The sequence below is a fragment of the Pelobates fuscus genome, chromosome 10 (assembly GCF_036172605.1).
Source record: "Pelobates fuscus isolate aPelFus1 chromosome 10, aPelFus1.pri, whole genome shotgun sequence".
In the NCBI taxonomy this organism is placed as follows: Eukaryota; Metazoa; Chordata; class Amphibia; order Anura; family Pelobatidae; genus Pelobates; species Pelobates fuscus.
The window spans coordinates 111364099-111388385 of record NC_086326.1 but is presented as its reverse complement, the minus strand read 5'-3'; the positions used below and the strand labels follow the sequence as shown (position 1 = coordinate 111388385).

Genomic DNA, 24287 nt, shown 5'->3' with positions numbered 1-24287 from the left:
TTTCAATTTACGGTTTACTTGCGAGGTAGGGGGTCAATGTCTTTGTATCCGGTCATATCTCTTCAGTTAAGTCCGGCCACTCACGATCAAACTCTGTGGGCAGGGATCGTGGAGTCTCATATCACGCCCCCACAATACTATTGGTGAGACGACCGGAATGGCTGAATGCACCTATTGGCAGGCACACAGGTGAATGTAATTCACTACGGGTATAAAATATACCGCCGGGATAGCCTCATTTGCGATACCCCTGAGGACAGCGTGCGGTCACGCCGAAACGCGCGTCGGGTTTATTTTATGTTTGTTAGCACTTATGAGCACTCTGCACCGATGATATTTTAGTATCTTCTACTTGGGGCTTCAGACATTTAGATTGAGCCAATTAGATTAGAACACCCAAGAAGGTGTTATATATGAGATAGAGGGTTAGCTCAGAGAGATGGTTGCTTTTTGGGATTGTATTGGTTTGGGGAGAGGTTTCTACCTATGGGTTTAGTATTGCTGTCTGTATCCCCTTACAGATTTGGGGTGTTTATTACTCCTCTTGGGGTCAGTGCATACTTTATGCCTACCTATTAACCCTCCCCTTCCATTTCTCGTTTGCTTTTATTTCCTGAGCTGTGCATTGTTTAGTATATCGTCCCTTTTTTTTGTGAGGACCTTTACCTTATTAGGCTAATTGTTAGCCGTTTAGCATGCTACACCTCTCTCTATATGAGACTCTTGACACCTGTCTGGTCCCAAGTTTTTAATAGACTTTAATAAAGTTTTTTGTTTTTTTTGTTATCTTTATACTTACAGTTAAGATTGGACTGGGTCCTTCTCCTATTGGCTATCTTCTAGTAAGATATCTTTTTGGGTACTTTTTTCTACTTTATTAATTCTTGGGTTACCCCCTACTACCCAGTCTAGGTGACCTTATTTACTTGAGAGACGGGAGGTGGGTACGTTTTTACCTTCCGGTCCCTTGAGTTTTCTATTCTAGAAATTCACACTGACACACAGACACACATGCAGATACACAGACACATATACACACATTGACACTCATGCAGATACAGACATACATCCTGACAGAGATACAGGCACACTGATACACATACAGACAAACAGATACACATACTGACAGCATACCGATACACAGACTGACAACATACAGATACACACACACATACTGTCAGACATATTAAACACAGACACATACACTGACAGACATACTGACACACAAACATACACATACTCTGACAGACATACTGACACACACATACATATACATACACTGATAGACATACTGACACACACACACAGACACATACACTGACAGCAATAGTAACTGGACACACAAGAGCTTCCCCAATTACCGCACGTTAAAGACGGCCCTTGTTTGTGTGAGTGCGCACTTACCTCGTGTTTGAGGTATTTGTACTTATTACCTGAATTTAGTTTAATTTAGCTTAATCCTACTCCTCCACTCGGGACCCTCAATAGATTCATTTATCTTTGTTTCTCCTCAACTATTAGACTCATGGTTACGGAGGCAGCATCATCTGTACCTTTCTTTTACATATCTATACTTCAACTGCTGACATGGAGGGTACATGTGCCGGCTGTAAAATATGTAGGGACTAGAAATCTTTTTCTTAACTTTTAGACAAGTGCAGGGATCAGCCTACACATGCACCTTCCCTGTCATCCCTCAAATGTACTAACAGATATTTGACTGTAGGTTTGAATCATACTTATTACTAGCCTATTTGTCTCTATTAGATAGGATTTAGGTTTGAATTATATTCATTACTAGCCCATTTGTCTCTATTGGATAGGATTTCAGTTTATTTGGTATGCTGTTTTTCCCTTACAGGGTTGTGTGATAATATGTTGCAAAAGTTTGTCCAAATGATATTCAGTGGTAAACTTGACACTTTATAACCCACTGTTTATAACTTTGGACACCCTTTTTGGACACAATCTTTTTTTGTATATTTGAATACTTAATTTACCTGTGTATATTTTGCATTAATTTACTCTTACCACAACCCCCACCCCCTTTTGGAGAAACAAATTAGAACTGATCATAGTTCTAGTATATATTGCAGTATATATACTGCACTACTATAACCCTACAGCAAGTTAGGAGGATATCTTATCTATATCCCTGTCTTGCATAATTTTAATTGATATTAATAAAAGTAATATTTTAGAACTCTCATGTTTTTATTATGACTATATATATATATATATATATATATATATATATATAAAGGGATTGCTTTTATATAACTTAAACACAGGTCTTTAGGGTGTGCGAGCTGTGCAGCCGCACATGGCACCATGGCAATAGGGGCGCTGGTCGGCCGACACATCTCGCAGTCGGTCACTCACAGACCGACCGGCCCGAGTTAAGTGTTTAAAATGCAGAGCAAGTCAAGTGCATAGTGCTGTGAACTTGGCCTGCAAATAATGACGGGAGAACCATGGCCTGGAATCCACTTATGGATGATGCAGAGGTTCGCAGCGTAGAGGAGGAGAAGTGTTGTGGCGCGATGGCGACGTGCTTCGTCTGCATAGGGAGCCTCAGAAGGATCTGCTCAGTGTGTAAGGACACACTGATGAAGGCGGGGGCAGTGGCTTTGAAAAAGGGGGCAGGGGATTGGTGAAAGGGGCAGGGAATTGGTGAAGTGGCAGGGGACTGGTGAAGGGGAAAGGGGACTGATGAAGGTGGCAGGGGATTGGTGAAGGGGGCATGGAACTGTTAATGTGGCAGGGGATTGATGAAAGGGGCAGGGGATCTGATGAAGGGGGCGGGGGATTTGATGAAGGGTGTGGGGGATTTGATGAAGGGGACAGGAGATTTGATGGATGGGGCAGAGGTTTTGTGAAGGGGCAGTTTTTTTTATGAAGGTAGCAGGTGACTGATAAAGGGGGTAGGGGATTGGAGAAGGGGACTGATAAAGGGGGAAGGGGGCTGATAAAGGGGCCAGATAATTTGACAAAGGCGCAGGGGACTGGTGAAGGGGGGCAGGGGACTGGTGAAGGGGGGCGTGGGGCTGGTGAAGGGGCAGGGGATTTTATGAAGGGGGGCAGTGGATTGGTGAAAGGGAGCATGGAACTGACAACAGGGGGCAGGGGATTGATGAAGAGGGCAGGAAATTGATGAGGAGGTAGCCATGGGTTTGATGAAAGTGCGTAGGAGCTTGGTGAAGGGGGGTAGGATTTTGTAGAAGGGGTGGAGGCAGCAGATTGTGAATGTGCCACCTCCAAACAGAGATGGCAAGAGTGTTGGGGGGCACCACAAGATTGGCTCACACAGGGAGCCTGAATACCTAAGACCATCCCTGCTCAAACACGTGCATTAAACTTTAAACTGATACATAAGGCATATATTATTCCCTTCATCAGGGGTGGTGATGTCTGGCCATATAAGGCTTGCAAAATCATTTGGTCTGGTCCTGCCAAGGCAACCACAGGTGGGACTCGAATTTCAATAGCCCTAATGAGATTGAAAATATTTTTCCCCTTGAATTGTGAGTGAGAGTCTGAAGGAATTAAAAGGAAGGTGCTGGGAGCTGGTGAGGCCCCCAGCAACCTTAGGAAGCACTGTAGAGTAGGAACTTTCTGTGCCTCTCCTGCTCTACCCTAACTTCTAACAACCCTGTAAGTGTTATTACTATCTCAACCAAAAGGAAACACGCAAAACAAACTGTCATATGTGCCACAAGAATACTTGTACTGAACCATACACAAATAAATATATACATATATATGCCTCCCTTTCACACAGACTGAATACTAACTCATTTTCTGGGACAATTCGATCAGCTCCATTTCAGTTGGCATATATCCCATGGTCCTCATGCACTCGCCCAGCTCCTTGTACCCAATGAATCCATCCTTGTCTCTGTCAAACTCTTTAAATGCTTCTCTCAGCTCTGGAGGAGTAAGAAGGAGAAAGAAATAGTATTTAAGATGTATACAAAACAAATAACACAATATACACAACAAGGCCAGCAAGAGCACAGAACAGCATAGCTATACAACTTGCTTTTACTGTGAGATAATTATCATTACAATTATTGTTATCATTGGCATTTATATGGCACCAAGATATCCCACTGTGCTTTACAATTTAATTAAATGTATCAAAGAAGAAAAATAATTAAAAAAAAGACTATTACAATTGTTAATAAACAAGATCACCCTGCTCGAACACGCTTACAATTTACAGGAGGTGAGTTATAAAAACACAAGATATTCCCCAAGAATGTTAAAAGGAAATTTACCTATGTGTTGCCCTTTAAAATTGGAAAAAAGGAAATAGAACAAGCATATGTCTGGAATGTAGATAAATAATTTAACCTTAACCTTCTGATACTTGTCATGGTTTTCTTAACCAAATAAGTGTCCATTTGGAACTGTTACCTAGAGCCTATCCCACAGAGCCAAAATAGGGTTCTTCATAAAACTGCTTATTTGATCCTCCTGGTAGGAAAGCTGATGCAGCCAGATCCCGCCTTTCTTTAAAACAGGGTAATAGATCTTTGGTTGATAATGCTTTAGAATTCCATTCCTTAGTGGCAGATATGCTCTGCAATAATTCCAATGTTTGTTGATGTTTTTATGAACAGTTTATCACCCCTCCCCACCCCACAATTTTAAAATGTAAAAAGCACCCACACATTTTTTTAAAATGTATTTAGCAGTGAGCAGTGTTTGTGTGTTTGAATGTAAGCATGTTTTTGCATGAAGTAAGTGTGAGTGAATGTAGGGGTGTGTTGACATGTAGTGTTGGCATTTGAATGCAGGCGTACATTTTTGTGTAGTGTGGTTTTTGAATATGGTGGTGTGTTTTTATGTAGTGTTGATATTTGGATGAAGGGGTGTATTTGTGTGTAGTGTTGGCGAAATGCTGAGATGTATGCACATATATACAATGAGGGGGAAAAGTATTTGATCCCCTGATGATTTTGAATGTTTGCCCACTGACAAAGAAATGATCAGTCTATAATTTTAATGGTAGGTGAATTTTACCCGTGAGAGACAGAATGACAAAAAAAATTATCCAGAAAAATGCATGTCAGAAAAGTTATAAATAGATTTGCATGTTAATGAGTGAAATAAGTATTCCTTCAACTTAGTACTTGGTGGCAAAACCCTTGTTGGCAATCACAGAGGTCAGACGTTTCTTGTAGTTGGTCACCAGCTTTGCACACATCTAAGGAGGGATTTTGTCCCACTCCTCTCCAGATCCTCTCCAAGTCATTAAGGTTTCGAGGCTGATGTTTGGCAACTCAAACCTTCAGTTCCCTCCACAGATTTTCTATGGGATTAAGGTCTGGAGACTGGCTAGGCCATTCCAAGACCTTAATGTGCTTCTTCTTGAACTCCTTTGTTGCCTTGGCTGTGTGTTTGGGTCATTCCTCTCATATAGCACTCTTTCCCTTGTACCTGGGGATTTCAATATCCTAATCAACAACCCAAAGTGCACTGATGCCTCTCGTCTGATCTCTGTAACCTTATCCTTTGGCCTGAAGCAATGGTCCAATTTAGCAACCCATACAGCGGGAAACACTCTTGATGTCGCCTTCACAAATCTCTGTACCGCCTCTAATCTCTCCAATATTCCTTTTCCTCTATCTGACCACCATCTGATGACATTTGACATCGGCCTACCTAAGACCCAATTGACACCACTGTCTGAATATCAATCTCACAGAAACCTCCAATGTCATGACCTAGAACATTTCTTCACTAATCTCCAAACTTTCCTTTTACCTATCTAAAACCTCACCTGCAACCTCCTTCTACAATTCGACCCTCTCCTCTCAACTAGACATCATGGCACCTCCTATATTTAAACACAGAAAGCGCCCCCCAAAACAACCTTGGCACACCAAGCTGACTCAATACCTCCAAAAATGCTCCAGAATTGCTGAACGCTGTTGGAGAAAGTCTCACTGTGCGTCTGACTTTCTCCACTATAAATTTATGCTGCGCTCAAACAGCTTGGCTCTTTCCTCTGCAAAAGTAAATTACTTCAATACCCTCATAACCACACTCTCACGCGAACCCAAACGACTAATTCACACATTTTACTCTCTTCTTCGCCCTATTGTTTCTCCTCCACTTACTAACTTGACCGCCTTGGACTTTGCAACTCACTTCACTGACAAGCTCTCTACAATCAGGGAAGAGATCTCTCATGTTTCTTCTTCCCCTAGATCCCTAGGGGAATTCCCGTAGATTCCCTATATCCAATTCCCTCGAATCTCATCCATACTCTGTCTTCTTCTCTTTCTCCACCTCTCACTAAAATTCTCAATCTCTCTCTCCTTTGGCATATTTCCATCACCCTTCAAACATGCAACTGTAACACCAATTCTAAAGAAGCCCAACCTTGACCCTAACTCCCCATCCAACTACCGTCCTATCTCGCCTTTTGAATCCAATATCCTTGAAAGAGTTGTGTATGCAAGATTGACAGACTTCCTCGAGTCTAACACTCTGCTAGACCCGCTTCAGTCTGGTTTACACGTTTAGTACTCTGTGGAAACGGCACTGACCAAAGTTTCCAATGATCTACTCGCTGCAAAATCTCATGGCCACTACTCTATCCTTATTCTCCTTGAGCTTTCTGTGGCTTTTGACACTTTTGATCAGCTTCTAATTGACCAAATGGGTTTTAAAGGCATGGTTTGGTGGGGTGATTCCAGGATTTCTTGTATTTCCCTGTTTTATTCCAGTGAAGATACTGACAAACCTGGACTGTTGGTGGGTCTTAAGGACTGGTTTGGGAAACACTGGTTTGGTGAACAATTGATTGCAATGGTTTTGAGACTGAAAGTTGGGTTGTAATATGGTTGATGCATTGGTTATGTATAGTTGGGTGAACAATTGATTGAAATGGTTTGGATACTAAACGTTTGGTGAGCATGGGGTTTTAATATGGTGGATGCATTGGTTATGTATATACCTTAAAACAAACTTTCTCACCTTCAATTTCCTCTGGCCTCAGCTCTCTGTCCTGAAAAGGAACACAACAGAATTTAAACCATTGAGCTGTCTTAGCTACATCTGATTATCAGCAACTCTATTAATTAATAAATGTATGGCTTACTCCCTTTGTACACAGTAATAATTAATTATTAGTTTCATTAAATCAGGTAACATGATTTATCGTCAAGTGATCTTTTACTATTAATTCACAATAAAGTAAGATAACATAAAAAAGGTATGATATGGTATGATATGATGAAACTTGGTAACATCTGATGAACTTTGGTCAACAAACTTCTGAAATAGAATTAGACTAACTGGAAGTTAAGGGAACTTCATAGTTAAGTAATATATTGAGTCAATTCGATGGAAAGTCTTACAATTTAGAATTAAGCTGATTTGCAAATAAATTATATTTTAAGGCAATAAAAATATATTTAAGTACAATTGTATTAGTTCATTTGAAAAATGTAACAAATTATTAATTTTTTTTATGCAAGTTAATGATTTGACTTTTCCTGTTTTTTTTTTTTTTTTTAATTTCTGGAATGTAAGCTGTAACAACCTCCTACCATGTTGCCTGGGAACCTCTACCTTTTGGTTTTCCTGCCATCATCCACATTGCCCTGTACCCAAGAACAAAGTTAAAGGATGTTTCTGGTCCTTTAACTGTTTTGTGCAAAGGATTGGTACGTTTGATATGGCACTTCGGATACAGCCGAAGTGCCAAAATAGTCGAAGTGGCTGCCATTAGACAATCGAACACGTGGCGGCGGCCATTTTAATTCAGTCAAACGCGGTCAGCGGTGTGTGCCGTCAAATCCCTGGAACAGAAATCGGCTACACATTTGAACAAACACCGCTGACCTGTACCTTCCCCTACACTTCGACACTGCGGCTGGAGACTAAGTCCCGTTCGAAGATTCGAACGTATGTTCGAATGGAACTTACTTTTTAGTGTAAAATAGACCTCCTTTTAACTTAACGAACACCGCTGAAACTTTACCCATTTTCCGTTCGACTATTCGGATGCCGCCTTCAAATGGGACTTTGTTATTTTTCAGGGCAGAAATAGACCAACCGCACAGCCTGGATCTGTGGAACTGTTTTGGGCATGCAAACAGACGTGCAGTTGGTCCAAAAAAAACTTTTTACTATTTTTGGAACCCCTGAACAGATTTGCACGAATTTTGAATATGTTTGTCCCCAAGTTGTGTTCATAAAAATATACGTTTTATTCCTGTATGATGAAAAATCGGAAAGTTATAAAAATGCATAAAAAGTATAAGTTTTAGTTTGGAGATAATTGAGTAGATACAGTAAGAAACTAAATTATCTCCCAAGCAGAGGGGAGGGAATCTGTGGGTTGTAACCATTGTCTGATTGGTCAATATCTAATTGTCTGTGGGTGTCTCCCTAGCATGAGAGCACTGCATAAAAGGAGAGTACCTGTCATTAAACCCTCAGTTCTACTTCAGTAGCTACCTCAGTAGCTTTGTCTCGTTATTGAAAGGGAACCTGCTCAGCTAATCACTAGCTCTTTTAAGAGCTCTACCTCTCCCTCTCTGATTCTTCTGATTCCTCCAACAGAGGAACTGCCTGAGGGCCCTTATCCTCAAACCCTTGGGGGGAGAACCCAAACCAGGGCCTTTTCAACCGAGGCAGTGACAGCCGCATTAAGGGCTTGGGGTTCTGCTCCTGTGCGGGGATGCCCCTAATGGTGTAAATAATAGCATTGTGGTACCTTAAGGACCAAAGTAGGAGGAGCGTTAGGAGAATTATGCAACTGTCTGCTCAATACAATGCAGATTATAAAACAATATAGGGGGCCCATTGGGTGGCACATGCAGTTAGAGCCACCTGATGGTAATGTGTCCTCTGGACAGTGCTGCAGCCCTGCATGTTGTTATAGTGCTACAGTGCTGACTGGGCCATTTTAGTGACATCAGTGCTGGGGGGAAGTGAAAGTGGTTCACTTCCTTGAAGGTATCGCAAAGCCGCATGGGATGGAGGAGGAGAGGAAGTGCAAAAGTGGGAGAGACTCTGACAGCGCAAGCCAGCTGACTGGACCAAAGGTAAGCCCCCCTCTGGCATCCTAAAGGTAGGAGGGTGGCTAAACATATTTTAATTTTGCATCTGTCTGTGTGTGATTTTGTATCTGTATGTTTATCTTTCTGTTTCTTTGTTTGTGAGTATCTGTGTGTCTGTATGTATATCTGCATGTATGTCTCTCTGTGTATCTGTGTATCTGTATGTGGGTCTGTGCATCTGTTTGTCTGTGTATCTAAAGGTTTGCCTGTATGTGTATCTATATGTGTCTGTAAGTGGGTCTGCGTATCTGTTTGTGTGTGTATATGTGTGTCTGTGTATCTATCTGTTCATATGTGAATATCTGTGTTCCTATCTCTTTGCATGTGTACAGCTTTGTGTCTGTGTATCTATCGGTCTGTACATTTTTAATAGAATTTATTTTAGGACATCTTTACACACACCAGAATGGATTATTTTTATAATATGCCTCTATTCTCTGAAATTATCTTATTAGTTTTTGATATTTATTTTAACAATTGTATATAAAAAAAAATTGTATGAGTGCAAATTTATATAATTGACAATATGTATCCATTTGAAGAATATGTAATTTTGTAAATATGAAGCATATATGTGCCTTTTTAAATATTCTAATTATTTTGTATAGGACTTATACAAAAGTATACACATATATAGGAGTTTATGAAACTTCAAATCAAGCATTTAGGGTATTAACCTTCATTCCTAATATGATTAAACCCTTATTCCTACTATGATTTACTATAATCTGGATATAAGTTGATTAATACGCTCTATACATATGATGGGTCTGTTAAACATTAACAAAGCTTTCAGGATTGACTAAAAAAGCCGATTGGCAACGTCATACCCGGAAGTGGAATGAAGGAAAGTAACGTTGGAACGCACATTGCGTTCCACTAGACGCAATCCGGGAATGTTGGAATGCACGTTGCGTTCCACTAGACGCAACCCAGAAATGAAACACACCTGAACCATAATTGATGAGCGGGCTATTTAAAGCAAGGAATATCAAACGGATTACACGACAGCCAACTGAGGAAGCCTATTTTATAAGGCGAAACGCGTTTTGGACACTGTTTCTAACTATATAGCTTATCCAGGTATTTATCTGGTATGATTTTATTATTTTATATTTGAAGTTTTATTTGGATTAATAAAGCACCTTTTTCCTAAAGAAACCATTCTCACCTGGCATTTGTACACTTTGAAGCCGGCCAAGAGGAAAAAGGAAAGCACACATCACTTTGGAAAAGAAGGACCTGGACATCCTGTAATAGTCCAAAGGCGCATACCATTCGAGTCATATGAGGGTATGACTCTAGACTTGTGAGTGATATTGCTATTTTATTTTACCTTTCAAGCTTTTAAATACTGTATTGCACTATTGTTTGCATATTTTATTTTGCAGAATATCTGTTGGAATATTACTCTGAAACTCCACCTTTTATATGTAGGTATATTATCTGTCTGTATGTGTATATCTACATGTGTGTCTGTTTGCGTTTCAGTGTGTGCGCTTGTGTATCTATGTGCTTCAGTGTTTGTATCTGTATGGGTGTCATTCTGTGTATCGATATGTGTTAGTGTATGTGTCTGTGTATTTGCATTGGTATCAGTGTGTATCTGTGCATATATCACACACAAACACACTCCAACATTCAAAGGCAAACACTACACACAAGTAAATCACTACTTTCAAATTGGAGCAATACATAAAAACACACTGCATCCCTACATTCACACACACACATACTCCACACAAAAACATGCTTACATTCAAACATTACTCAGTGATAAACACAACCCTACATGGATGGGCAAATGGTAGATATCCAGCTGGCAAAGCATCATGGGTGTTGTACAACAGACAGGGATCTTCATCTTGGCCATTTCTGCAATAAAAAAAAATCTTGCCCCAGGGCCCACTCTACTTTAATTCTGCCACTGATTAAACTATTAACAAACTGTGTAACACTGAATTGAAGGACATGACCAGGGGACTCCAAGCACTATAACCAATTCAATGAGATAAAATGGTTATTGTAACTAAAACCTTGAATAAACCCTGGAGATGTCAGTGTCTGTGCATCTTTGAACACTATAGGTATGTTGTGCCCTGTTTATGAGTATTTGTAAGAAACACAATGACACTTCTTGGATTCTAACATAATAACCCCGAATGTGTATGTGTGGGAATATGTATGTATGTATGTATGTTAGTGTGTATTTGTGTATGGTGCTATTGTATCTATGTATGTCACTTAATGTGTGTGTGTTTCTGCTGAGGTGTGTATTTGTATGTCTAGTCATGCATGTCAGTATTCCCTTGGGTGTGTTTACACACATGCTATTGTATATATATATATATATATATATAGACACACACACACACACACACACACACATAGTGACATACATATATACAATAGCACCATACATGCATACATATACATATTCCCGCACATACACATTTGGTTAGTATGTTAGAAGAAGGGTCATTGTGTTTCTTACTGTATATACTTGTTTATAAGTCGAGAAATTTTAGCCCTAAACTTCATTTTAAAATGCGACATATCCACGGGTCAGTGCTAGTTTCGATAGAATTATGTACATACAATGTGGGTGGCAATGTCGACTACTGAACGCCCTTCGACTCCCGAAAGCCGTTCTTCTAGATCAGTGGTTCTCAAACCAGTCCTCAAGACCCACCAACAGTCCAGGTTTTGTTAGTATCTCCATTGGGATAAAACAGGGAAATACATAAATCCTGGACTGTTGGTGGGCCATGAGGACCGGTTTGAGAACCACTGTTCTAAATGGTCGAGCAGGGGTACAAGTTTCAGCGGGATTTGTGGGCTTGCATAGCCGACTCAGAGATCCATGCCGTTGACGACCACGTACTGCTGCCTGCATTCGGGAGACAAACACGTGCGTTCATATATGTGAATGGAGGCCACCCAAGGAAATGCTTATTTGGGTTCACAGCCAGAGGTGGTCGGTGATTATGAGGTGTTAACAATGATGTTAACAATGTTAATACAGAGTCTGTTCGGTAACTGAACACAAGAGAAACAATTCCACTTAAATTCCATTCGAAAGTCGTACCCTCGACTTATCCACGAGTCATAGCATATTTCACAATTGTTGGTCAAAACACTGCACTCGACTAAAACACGAGATCGACTTATAGATGAGTGTATATGGCAAATTTCTTTACTAAAACTCCATAGCAGCACAAGTTTGACTAGAAACAGAAACAACCAATCAGAAAATATATTTCTGTTTAGCCATAATACTTTTACCTTTTATTTATTCTTTTTTTTTTCATTTATTTCAGCTCTATTTAGTGCTTTGTGTATTATATTGTTTTTTGTGCTATTATTTACACCATTAGGGGCATCCCCGCACAGGAGCAGAACCCCAAGCCCTTAATGCGGTTAAAAAGGCCCTGGTTTGGGTTCTCCCCCCAAGGGTTTGAGGATAAGGGCCCTCAGGCAGTTCCTCTGTCGGAGGAATCAGAAGATTCCACTGATTCCAAAAGCAGATATCCACAATCTTGCAAGAGCTACTGAAAAGGGGAAGACTCACAACCCCAGGTCAAGACACTTGCTAAGCGCAAGAAAAGAACAAAACCTCTGGCCAGTCCTATAATTCCTAACCCACAATTATCAATTTTGGATGAATGGCAGGTGGAACGCCTTATTCAGGTGCAGAAGATTACATCTTCTTGGATTAGATGGGGCAACCTCTATTCGACCCGCATGCCATTTGACACCCCAAGTCATTTGGATAGTCGCTCCTGTTCATTTGGCCCGGTATTTAGATTACTGGATTCGTAGATCGCCTAGACCAGGAAGTACGTAAAAGATTACGGGCTGAATGCCCCAGACCATCACTACCTGATAAGGTCGCAATAACCCCAGAGTTCAACATCATGATCTACACATACTTCATTAGATAAGGACAAGGGTATTAAGGCTGGTTCAAGACAAGCTATTAGATGTGCTCGGACCCCTGGCAAAGATCCTGCTTCTAGGGGATGAAGCCCTAACATAAAGTGGTTCTATGGATATGTCTTTTATTAGAGACTGGGCTTTATGTTCTATATGCCTACTAGGCAATGCTAATGTGTCACTGTGCACTTGACGAAGAAAGGCGGTGCTCCTTCGTATGGATGCCAAGCTTTCAGATCTGATTAATGTTTGATTAATGTGTCATGCCTAAGGCCTTTTCCTGTTGCCTATGAAGATTTGCTGTATTTTCCTGTTGATTACCTCGCAATGGATTTACCCAGTTTCGTTTGGTCATCTGTTCCTGTTGATTCTTTTGCAGCATGAAAGAGGATGAGTGGTCAGAGGGAGGGAGTCTTATTAGCTCTGTTGTTTTCTGATTGGTTGTTTCTTTTTATAGTCAAACTTGTGCTGCTATGGAGTTTTAGTAAAGTAAGTTAATGTCAGGTTACCTGTAGTCTCTACCTCTGATAAGAGGAGAGACTTAGACGTTTTTCCTTCCAGAAGGGCTGTTTCCCCCGTTCCTCGCGGTTCCCTCGGTCGTTTACACGCCGGCCGCGAGGGATCCACGTCCTTTTATGAAGCGACGCTCAGTAGCCGACGTCATGACGCCAATCCAGCTCGACCTGTCAGTCAAGTCCTGAGCACTAATCAGGATTCGTCGGGGGTGTGATTACCTCCTAGAACCGGGGTATTTAATAGAGCTTCCCGCATTTGCTCATTGCCCTGTCGTGGTTCTAGCCTGTCTAGTCACTCAGTGCTCTTGTATTCGATTTGTCTCTTTGGTTCTGACCCGGCTTGTTTGTATTACCCTGCTTATTTTCTGTTATCCTTTGACCCGGCTTGTCTCTCGCTTACCTGTCTTCTCGTTCCCTCGACCTCGGCTTGTCTCTGACCATTCTCTACTTTGTCCTTACGTTAGTCCGGCCATTCTAAGGTCCGGTATACGTACCTTCTACTCTTTGTACTCTGCGTTTTGGATCCCTGTCCCGATCCTGACATTACGACAGGGCCAATGGATCCTGCAGGTACAAACAGTCAGCTTGGTCCTTCCGATCCTAGGTTTGACGCCATGGAACACAGAATGGACCAGATGGCCCTAGCGCTACAGGCGTTATTATCTCGTCCTAATAATCCACCAGAGGAGATGCGTAATACTTCTATCTCTCCTGTGAGTTCAGGTCTAGAGGTAGCCACTGTAGGTGCCTCTTCCCGTATTACCCCACCTGTACGTTATGGTGGTTCTCCTGAGAAGTGTCGAGTTTTTTTAAACCAAATCAGTATCCACTTCGAATTACAACCCCGCTCCTATCCTACAGATAGGGCGAAGGTTGGATTTATTATCACCTTACTCGTTGAGAAAGCTCTGAGATGGGCCAATCCGTTGTGGGAAAATGATAATCCGTTAGTATATAATTATAATGCCTTTGTAGCTGCTTTTAGAAGAACTTTTGACCCTCCTTGTAGAAAGGTCAATGCAGCTAGATTACTGTTGCGCCTTAGACAAGATAACCGAACACTTGTGGATTATGCACTAGAGTTCAGGTCCTTGGCGGCAGAAGTGAAGTGGAATGAACAGGCTTATATAGACGTATTTTTAGACGGATTATCAGATGTAATACTTGATGAGGTTGCTACTAGAGAGCTTCCTGAGAATTTGGAGGATTTAATTTATTTTATTTCTCGCATTGATGAACGCTTAAGAGAGAGGCAGAACACTCGAGATAGAACCTGTAGACCTTCCTTTAAACTAGCCCCCTCATTTCAAAGTCCTGAAACCAAAACATCACCTTTTCCAGAACCTATGCAGATAGGCAATACTCGCCTTTCAGAAGAGGAGAGACAGTACAGGAGAAGGGAGGGGTTGTGTATGTACTGTGGAGTCAGAGGTCACTTACGCCTAAATTGTCCTAATCGCTCGGGAAACGCTCGCACCTAAGTTTCTCTAGAGGACAGGCCTTGGGTGTTTCTATTTTGTCCTCTACTCATAATTATAAACATCACAGGCTTCTGCTACCCGTTTCTTTAACTTGGGAGAGGGGAGTGCTAAAAACTGTGGCATTGATATATTCCGGAGCTGCTGAGAGCTTTATCGACCAAGTTTTTGTTGCTAAACACACTATCCCATCTCAGTTAAGGGAGACGCCCTTGGCCGTTGAGGCCATAGATGGTAGACCTTTAGCTGAGCCTGTTATTTTTCGTGAAACCATACCCGTTAACTTAACTGTTGGTATCTTACACGAGGAAGACATATCTCTATTACTCATTTCATCTCCTGGGGTATTCTTGGTTAAAGAGACATAACCTTATTATTGATTGGGAATTAGGGGAAATACTCTCCCCAGGAAATACTCTCATGGGGTCAGAGTTGTCAGGAGAGGTGTTTACGGAAAGTGTCACCGCTTTGCATAGTTAACACACCAACTAATTCTACCGACTCTACAGATGTACAAATACTGCCACTGTACCTGGATTTAAAGGCGGTATTTGACAAAAAGAAGGCTGATACTTTACCTCCACACAGGTCCTTTGATTGTAAGATTAATCTACTTCCTGGTACTATGCCTCCCAGGGTCAATGTATACCCTTTGTCTACTAAAGAGAACTTAGTCCTAGAGGAGTATATTCGAGAAAACCTAGACAAAGGATTCATTAGGAGATCATCCTCCCCTGCCGGGGCTGGGTTTTTTTTTTGTTAAAAAGAAGGATGGCACGCTGAGACCTTGCATTGACTACCGAGGTTTGAACAAAATAACCATTAGAAATGCCTACCCAATTCCTTTGATTACCGAGCTCTTTGATCGTTTAAAGGGTTCCAAGATTTTCACCAAGTTAGATCTCAGAGGGGCTTATAACTTGGTGAGAATTCAGCAGGGCCACGAGTGGATGACGGCGTTCAACACTCGATATGGGCACTATGAGTATACAGTAATGCCTTTTGGTCTCTGCAATGCACCGGCAGTATTTCAGGACTTGATCAATGAAGTTCTTAGGGAATTTCAACATGACTGTGTTATTGTATATCTGGATGATATACTTATACACCCTAGAGAGATTGAGACTCACCACAGACAAGTCAGAAGGGTTTTGCGCAAACTCCTTCAACATGGCTTGTACTGCAAATTGGAGAAATGTAGCTTTGATCAATCCCAGACTAACTTTCTTGGTTATGTGATTTCTGGGGAAGGGTTTAAGATGGATCCGGATAAACTCCAGTCCATTTTAGATTGGACCTTACCTAAGGGTCTCAAGGCCATTCAGAGGTTTATTGGATTCTCCAATTATTATAGGCGCTTCATTAAGGGATACTCTTCAATTTTTGCGCCTATCACCAATATGACCAGACAGGGGGCTGACACTAAGAATTGGTCTACTGAAGCGCTTCTTGCTTTCAAAACTCTCAAGGAACTTTTTGCTTCTGCACCAATTTTAGTTCACCCTGATACTACTCTGCCTTTCCTACTCGAAGTAGACGCCTCAGAGACGGGTATAGGTGCTATCCTGTCCCAAAGGTTAGGTGTGGATAAACCATTACATCCATGTGTTTTTTTTTCCAAAAAAACTATCAGGTCCGGAGAGCAGATATGACATTGGTGACAGGGAACTACTAGCGGTTATCATGGCTTTAAAGGAATGGAGACATTTATTGGAAGGGACCTTACATCCTGTTACTATTTTGACGGACCACAAGAACTTGTCCTATATTGGGGAGGCCAAGCGATTGTCCTCCAGGCAAGCTCGTTGGTCTTTATTCCTCACTCATTTCAATTACGTACTCACTTATAGACCTGGTTCTAAGAATTCTAAAGCCGATGCTTTGTCTCGCCAATATGAACCTTCTACTGTATCTGAGCCGGTTTTGTCTTCTATAGTACCCAAGTGCAATATTATCGCCAACACAAGTCTCAAAATTCATTCTCCGCTGCTTGCCCAGATCATGAAGTTGCAACATCTGGCACCTAGACAGACTCCTGTGGCAAGACACTTCGTTCCTCCTGAACTCCAACTGGAGCTCTTACAGTGTTTTCACGAAAGTAAGGTGGCTGGGCATCCTGGCATTCGCAAGACATATTCCTTGATCTCTAAAGATTTCTGGTGGCCTTCTTTACGGAAGGATATTAAGGATTTCATCGGAGCGTGTGAGGTCTGTACTAAGACTAAGCAACCTCATACTCTTCCATGTGGTCTGTTACATCCCTTGGGCATTCCAGAGAGACCATGTGGATTTGCCTATTTCTAAAAAACAGACTGTTATTCTCACGGTGGTTGATAGGTTTACTAAGATGGCTCATTTCGTGCCTTTACCTAAACTTCCGACTTCTCCTGAATTGGCGGAAATATTCGCGAGAGAAATTTTTCGCTTACATGGGATACCTTCCGAAATTATTTCTGATAGAGGTTCCCAATTTGTTTCACGTTTCTGGAGATCCTTCTGTTCTCAACTAGGCATCAAATTGAATTTTTCTTCTGCCTATCACCCTCAGTCTAATGGAGCTGCTGAACGTACCAATCAAAAGATTGAACAATATTTGCCTTGTTTTGTTTCCGAACATCAGGACGATTGGGTCGGTTTGATTCCTTGGGCAGAGTTCGCACACAATAATCTTGTTTGTGATTCTACTCGTTCTAGCCCCTTTTTCATGAATTATGGCTTTCATCCTTCCATTCTTCCTTCGGTCTCTCCTTCCCAAGGGGTACCGTCGGTTGATGTTCATGTTGCCAATCTGAGGAAGTTGTGGGATCAGACTCGACAAATTCTCCTACATAATTCCATGTTGTTCAAGAAACACGCTGATAAGCGCAGAAGGGCGGCCCCAGTTTTTGTTCCTGGTGATAGGGTATGGTTGAGTACAAAGAACATTCGTTTAAAGGTTCCTTCTATGAAATTCGCTCCTCGTTACATTGGCCCTTACAGGATCCTGACTCGTATTAACCCGGTTGCGTATCGCCTAGCACTTCCATCTGCCTTACGCATCCCTAACTCCTTTCATGTTTCCTTGCTGAAACCGCTGATTTGCAACATATTTTCCTCTACTGTTTCCTCTCCTCGCCCTGTTCAGGTTGAGGGTCAGGAGGAATACGAGATCAACTCCATCATCGATTCTCGAGTCTCTCGGGGGAGGCTACAGTATCTTGTCGACTGGAAGGGATATGGTCCTGAAGAGAGGACTTGGGTACCTCAGGAGGATGTACATGCTCCTCGTCTCCGCAGGGCTTTTCACTCCCGCTTTCCATCTCGTCCCGGTTACTTCCGCCCGGTGGGCGTTTCTGAGAGGGGGGGTACTGTCAGGTTACCTGTAGTCTCTACCTCTGATAAGAGGAGAGACTTAGACGTTTTTCCTGCCAGAAGGGCTGTTTCCCCCGTTCCTCGCGGTTCCCTCGGTCGTTTACAAGCCGGCCACGAGGGATCCACGTCCTTTTATGACGCAACGCTCAGTAGCCGACGTCATGACGCCAATCCAGCTCGACCTGTCAGTCAAGTCCTGAGCACTAATCAGGATTTGTCGGGGGTGTGATTACCTCCTAGAACCGGGGTATTTAATAGAGCTTCCCGCATTTGCTCATTGCCCTGTCGTGGTTCTAGCCTGTCTAGTCACTCAGTGCTCTTGTATTCGATTTGTCTCTTTGGTTCTGACCCGGCTTGTTTGTATTACCCTGCTTATTTTCTGTTATCCTTTGACCCGGCTTGTCTCTCGCTTACCTGTCTTCTCGTTCCCTCGACCTCGGCTTGTCTCTGACCATTCTCTACTTTGTCCTTACGTTAGTCCGGCCATTCTAAGGTCCGGTATACGTACCTTCTACTCTTTGTACTCTGCGTGTTGGATCCCTGTCCCGATCCTGACAGTTAAGCAAAATATTTGCCTACATCCTTAATAAAATTAAGATTATATGTACACTAAAGCTAGCATAATCTACAATTTTCTATGTGTATTACTTCTGATATAATTAAGGAACATTACTTTAAGGAACAGCAACAGATAGGCACTGTAATTTTCTTGTTTATTTTCAGTTTTCTGCTCTTGTATCCTAGTGATTATTCTCCCTTGTCACTTGACTTTATTTATGTTTTTTATCTTTATGTCTTTGTGCTGGATCTCATTATCTGTGTGCAATTATTCTGTTTTCTTTCATGTGTGATGTCTGCATTTTTGCCTTCAATGAGTATTCATGTAATCATGGCCGGCGCCACCTGTAAGGCGACCTAGGCAGCCGCCTAGGGCGCAACTTACCAGGGGGCGCCGGATCCCTGTCCCCGCTGCGCCTCCTCATGCTGCGCCGCCTGAGCGCTTTAGCAAGCCCCAGGCGGCGCAGCACTGCTGCCTGGAGGACGGCCGGGTTTATGACCGGCAGGAGGGAAGCGCAGAGCGCTCCCTCCTGCCGGTCTCTCCATGTAGCATGGCCGTGCAGCGCGGAACGCGGGACAGGAACTTTTGTTTCCTGTACCCGGCCGCCGGCGGAATGACAGGAAGTGCTCACTCAGTGAGCATTTCCTGTCATTCCGCCGGCGGCCGGGTACAGGAAACAAAGGTTCCTGTCCCGCGTTCCGCACCGCCCGGCCATGCTACATGGGCAGGAGGGGAGGGTAAGGACCACTAAGGGGGGAGGGGGGTTTAAGGACCACTAAGGGGGGGAAGGGGGGGGTTTAAGGACCACTAAGGGAGGGGGGGGGAGTTTAAGGACCACTAAGGGAGGGGGGGGGGGAGTTTAAGGACCACGGGGGGGGTGGGGGGGGGGGTTAAGGACCACTAAGGGAGGGAGGGGGGGTTAAGGACCACTAAGGGAGAGGGGGGGGGGGTATAAGGACCACTAAGGGAGGGAAGGGGTATAAGGACCACTAAGGGAGGGGGGGGGTATAAGGACCACTAAGGGGGGGGTATAAGGACCACTAAGGGAGGGGGGGTATAAGGACCACTAAGGGGGGGGGGTATAAGGACCACTAAGGGAGGGGAGGGGTATAAGGACCACTAAGGGAGGGGGGGGGTATAAGGACCACTAAGGGAGGGGGGGGGTATAAGGACCACTAAGGAAGGGGGGGTATAAGGACCACTAAGGGAGGGGGGTATAAGGACCACTAAGGGAGGGGGGTATAAGGACCACTAAGGAAGGGGGGGGGTATAAGGACCACTAAGGGAGGGGGGGTATAAGGACCACTAAGGGAGGGGGGTATAAGGACCACTAAGGGAGGGGGGGTATAAGGACCACTAAGGGGGGTATAAGGACCACTAAGGGAGGGGGGTATAAGGACCACTAAGGGAGGGGGGGTATAAGGACCACTATGGGAGGGGGGTATAAGGACCACTATGGGAGGGGGGGATAAGGACCACTATGGGAGGGAGGGGGGATAAGGACCACTATGGGAGGGAGGGGGGGATAAGGAGCACTATGGGAGGGAGGGGGATAAGGACCACTATGGGAGGGGGGATAAGGACCACTATGGGAGGGAGGTGGGGGGGGTAAGGACCACTATGGGAGAGGGGGATAAGGACCACTAGGGGAGGGGGGGATAAGGACCACTAGGGGAGGGGGGGATAAGGACCACTAGGGGAGGGGGGATAAGGACCACTAGGGGAGGGGGATAAGGACCACTAGGGGAGGGGGATAAGGACCACTAGGGGAGGGAGGGGGGATAAGGACCACTATGGGAGGTTGGGGGGGATAAGGACCACTAGGGGAGGGGGGATAAGGACCACTAAGGGAGGGGGGATAAGGACCACTAAGGGGGGGAAGGACCACCAAAGGGGGGTAAGAAGGGAGGACTACTAAGGAGAGGGGAGGAGGGTGATTACCACTAAGGGGGTGGGGGGAGTAGGGGAATGTCTACTAAGGGGTTTGGGAGAGGGAGGACCACTAAGGGGTTTGGGAGAGGGAGGACCACTAAGGGGGGAGTGAGAAGACCACCAAGGGGGACTGCAGAGGGACAGGGGGCCAAGGGAGAGCACTAAGTGACAGAAGGGGAGAACACGGAGGGACAGAAGGGAAGGGGAAATCAATAATTGAGGGGAGAGCACTATGAATTTTTTTTAAAAAAAGAAAGCTGTTCCCATCTCAGTCCCTATCCTACCCCACAAACCCTCTCTTTTACACTACACACATACACAATGCACCCCCCCCCACACACACACAGAAACATACAATGCATTCCTACTCACACACAGACACACCCGAAACACACAATTCATCCCTTACGTTCTCTTACATAATTAATGCACCCCTTACAGACACACACTGCATTCAGTTACATACACAGAAACAAACCTTGCACCCCTTACACACACACACACACACACACCCAGAAACATACAATGCATTCCTTACACGCAAACACACACTACATCCCCTATAAACACACTACATCCCTTACACAAATTGCACACATAAAACATCCCCAACTCATGGATGGGCCATGTAGGTGGATTTATGGGTGGGCATTGAAGGTGTATGCCCCTTGGGGGCCCAGACCTTGAGCTGTGTAAGGGGCCCTAAAAAATGGAGCTGCTTCCTGTTCGTTAATTGTTGTGAGCACTGTTAAAAACAGTCTCCAGAGAGCCTCTTCTACACCAGACCTGTGGAGCCAGACTGAGCCCATCATCAGCCTCTTGTCCTCATCTGGTGGTAAGTAGGCAATCCAATATATTATTAGTGGCACTAATCTCTAATTTACCTCACATTAAATGGATACTATAGTCACCAGAAGCACTACAGCATAATGTAGTGGTTCTGGTGTCTATAGCCTGTGCCTGTAGGCTTTTTAATGTAAACACACTGTCTTTTCAGATAAGACACTTTGTGAAGACTGGCTTTGGCCCATATGGCAGAGCATATGGGCGGGGCATTGTGATGTCACATGGTGGTCTGGACATATGGGGGGGCGGCAAAAATTTTTTTGCCTAGGGCGGCAAAAATCCTTGCACCGGCCCTGCATGTAATGTCACACACAGGATGGCACATGCCACCCATTTTGTTTCCCGAACACTGAGCCAAACCAAGTGGACAGAACTAAGCAAATTCATCAATCAACACTTGATTAATGAACAGTGGGTATATTAGCTTAAAGAAATATTTGCTTAAGTTCCACCTCAAAGAGCATAGTTTACATGAAAAAGTCTGTACTCTTCTGAATAAAAAAAAGAAATCAAGGCAAATTTAAAATGAAATGAGGAGACATTGAAGAAACAGTACACAGTGACATTTGGAGTGTGGCATTTTGTATATTATAATATATTCAGAGCTGAATTGATTAGAAGTTTGATTAATGTGTATCCTTCATCATATTCCTTTGTAGTTTCTATGTACATCAGTTAGTGGATCACTGTTTAGACTGGCCACTTTAACATTGGCATCTGCTCTTTAAAGTAAAGTTCTAATCCAGTTGCAGAACTAGAAAAGTGCAGAAATTAGTTACCAAGCTAATAGGGGGAAATAAAATATTAGTTATGAAGAAATTAAAAAAAAAAAAAAAAAAAACCTGCATGTTTTTTCTTTAGAAAAAGAAAAGCACCTCAGAGGCGATATGATAGCACTATATGAATATATAAAGAGTGTGATAAAGTGAAGGCAGAGAGGCCTTTAACATTTAACCCCAGGGGAAGTATGTGTTGTGAGCTATGTTTAGTTATGGGCCCCTGGGGTGGAGCATTTGGAGAGAAGGGTGGGCCAATGCTCCACTCCACAGTTTAGTGGTTTTCTTGGGAGACAAAGATCCAGGCCAGGGTTTTTGGACTGTCTCCAACCCACTGCTCAGTTGCCGATAATCAGCTGTAGCAGTGGGAATAAACCACTCCCTGCTAGGCAGGTACAGGGGGAATTTTGCTGGCTTCCTCCCAGGAAGCAGGTAGGAGAGAGGCTGTTCTCTCCAGAAAGAGAGTCAAGGAGACTAGGCACTGGGAGTCAAGGCTGGCTTGGAGCACTAGGAGTGCGGAAGGAAGCAGTCAAGGCTGGCTTGCAGCACTGGGAGTGCAGAAAGGAAAGCAGTTGAGGCAAGGCTGGCTTGGAGCACTGGGAGTGGAGAAAGGAAAGCAACAGGCTAGCTAGCAGAGTGTTGCTATCTAATAAGGTTGGTGCGATATGTTTTTGTTAGTTTAACCCTGATAGAGAGGGATATTAAAAGTGAGTCAGTGCTCAGACGAGCTAGGTTTTTGTTTAAAGGGCAAACCTGTTATATTTATGTTTTAGTCGTGTTGCTGTGTGGACTTGCCAATAAAATTGCCTGGATTATATGAAAACCAAAGGACTGTGCCTGTTGTTTACCCTAGAGGACCGTGCTATCTGAAAAACAAGGATCACAATATGGTGGAGGATGCGGGCACAGTAGCACATTGAGGGTCTGTGGGTGTGCCAGTCATCTAGTAGTCTGCTTATCAAATAAGTAGCACTGTACCTTTAAGACTGTTACCTGCTTGGTGCTATAATGGAGGACGTGCTGAAGGCTCTGGTACAGGCAACCAGTGTACAACAAGAGGCAACTGCTATACAACAAAACACCAACTATTTCCTGGCTGCACAGATTAAGAACCTGAGGGATGCTCAGCAGGAGCATAGAGCTGCCCTTACTGAGGTTTTGCAGATTGCCCCCTGCAGGGAGCGTGGGGACAAGGGACCCCGTAACCAAGCTACTGACATCCTGCATAAGATGACAGAGGCAGTAGAAGAAGTCTTTAGCAAGCTGAAAAGCATGGAGGCAGCAAAGCATGCTGTTGAGAAACACGCAGAAGAGAGAGAACAGGAATTAAAAGGCAAGAAGGATGAAATTGAGCCTGAAAGTAGTGATAAAATGGAAGAGAGTGAAGAGCCAGCTGGTCCCTCCAAGGACCAAAAAGCAAAAGAAGAAAAGTTAGTAAAGAGTCCAGCAAAGCTAAAGGAAAAAGCGGAATTGCCAAGAGGCAGTGATGGTGACACTGATGACATGCGCCAGAGTAAGAAAGAGCAGAAGAATCAGAAGGGAGAGCGAGACAAACTGATTGATTACTGAAGTTGACCAGTGTTTATTTGATAATCAAAACATTGCATCTTCACGTGAAAGCCTCAAACTTGCTCTAAGTGGCATCACAACAGATAAAGAGGTCTTGGAAAAAGAGTTGGGAACAAAAATATTTTCACGCTCAGAAACTGAATCTTGCATGTTTTAAGAGAATGCTGGAAATACATTTGAAAACAGAAAGGTACTGATAAAGTACCAAGGAAACGAAAGGAGAAAGAGAGACTGTGACTGAG

General features: G+C 43.4%; 1 protein-coding gene across 3 annotated transcripts in view; it reads right to left on the bottom strand.

Annotated features, from left to right (window-relative positions):
- Positions 1 to 24287, bottom strand: part of LOC134575564 (calcium-binding protein 2-like) — a 343677-nt gene that overhangs the window by 155832 nt on the left and 163558 nt on the right. For all 3 annotated transcript variants that reach the window (XM_063434864.1, XM_063434865.1, XM_063434866.1), the window contains 2 exons: positions 6991 to 7021; positions 3795 to 3929 (listed from right to left, as the gene is read on the bottom strand). In XM_063434864.1, the coding sequence (XP_063290934.1) occupies positions 3795 to 3929; positions 6991 to 7021 (166 nt within the window). The remainder of the gene's footprint in view (positions 1 to 3794; positions 3930 to 6990; positions 7022 to 24287) is intronic.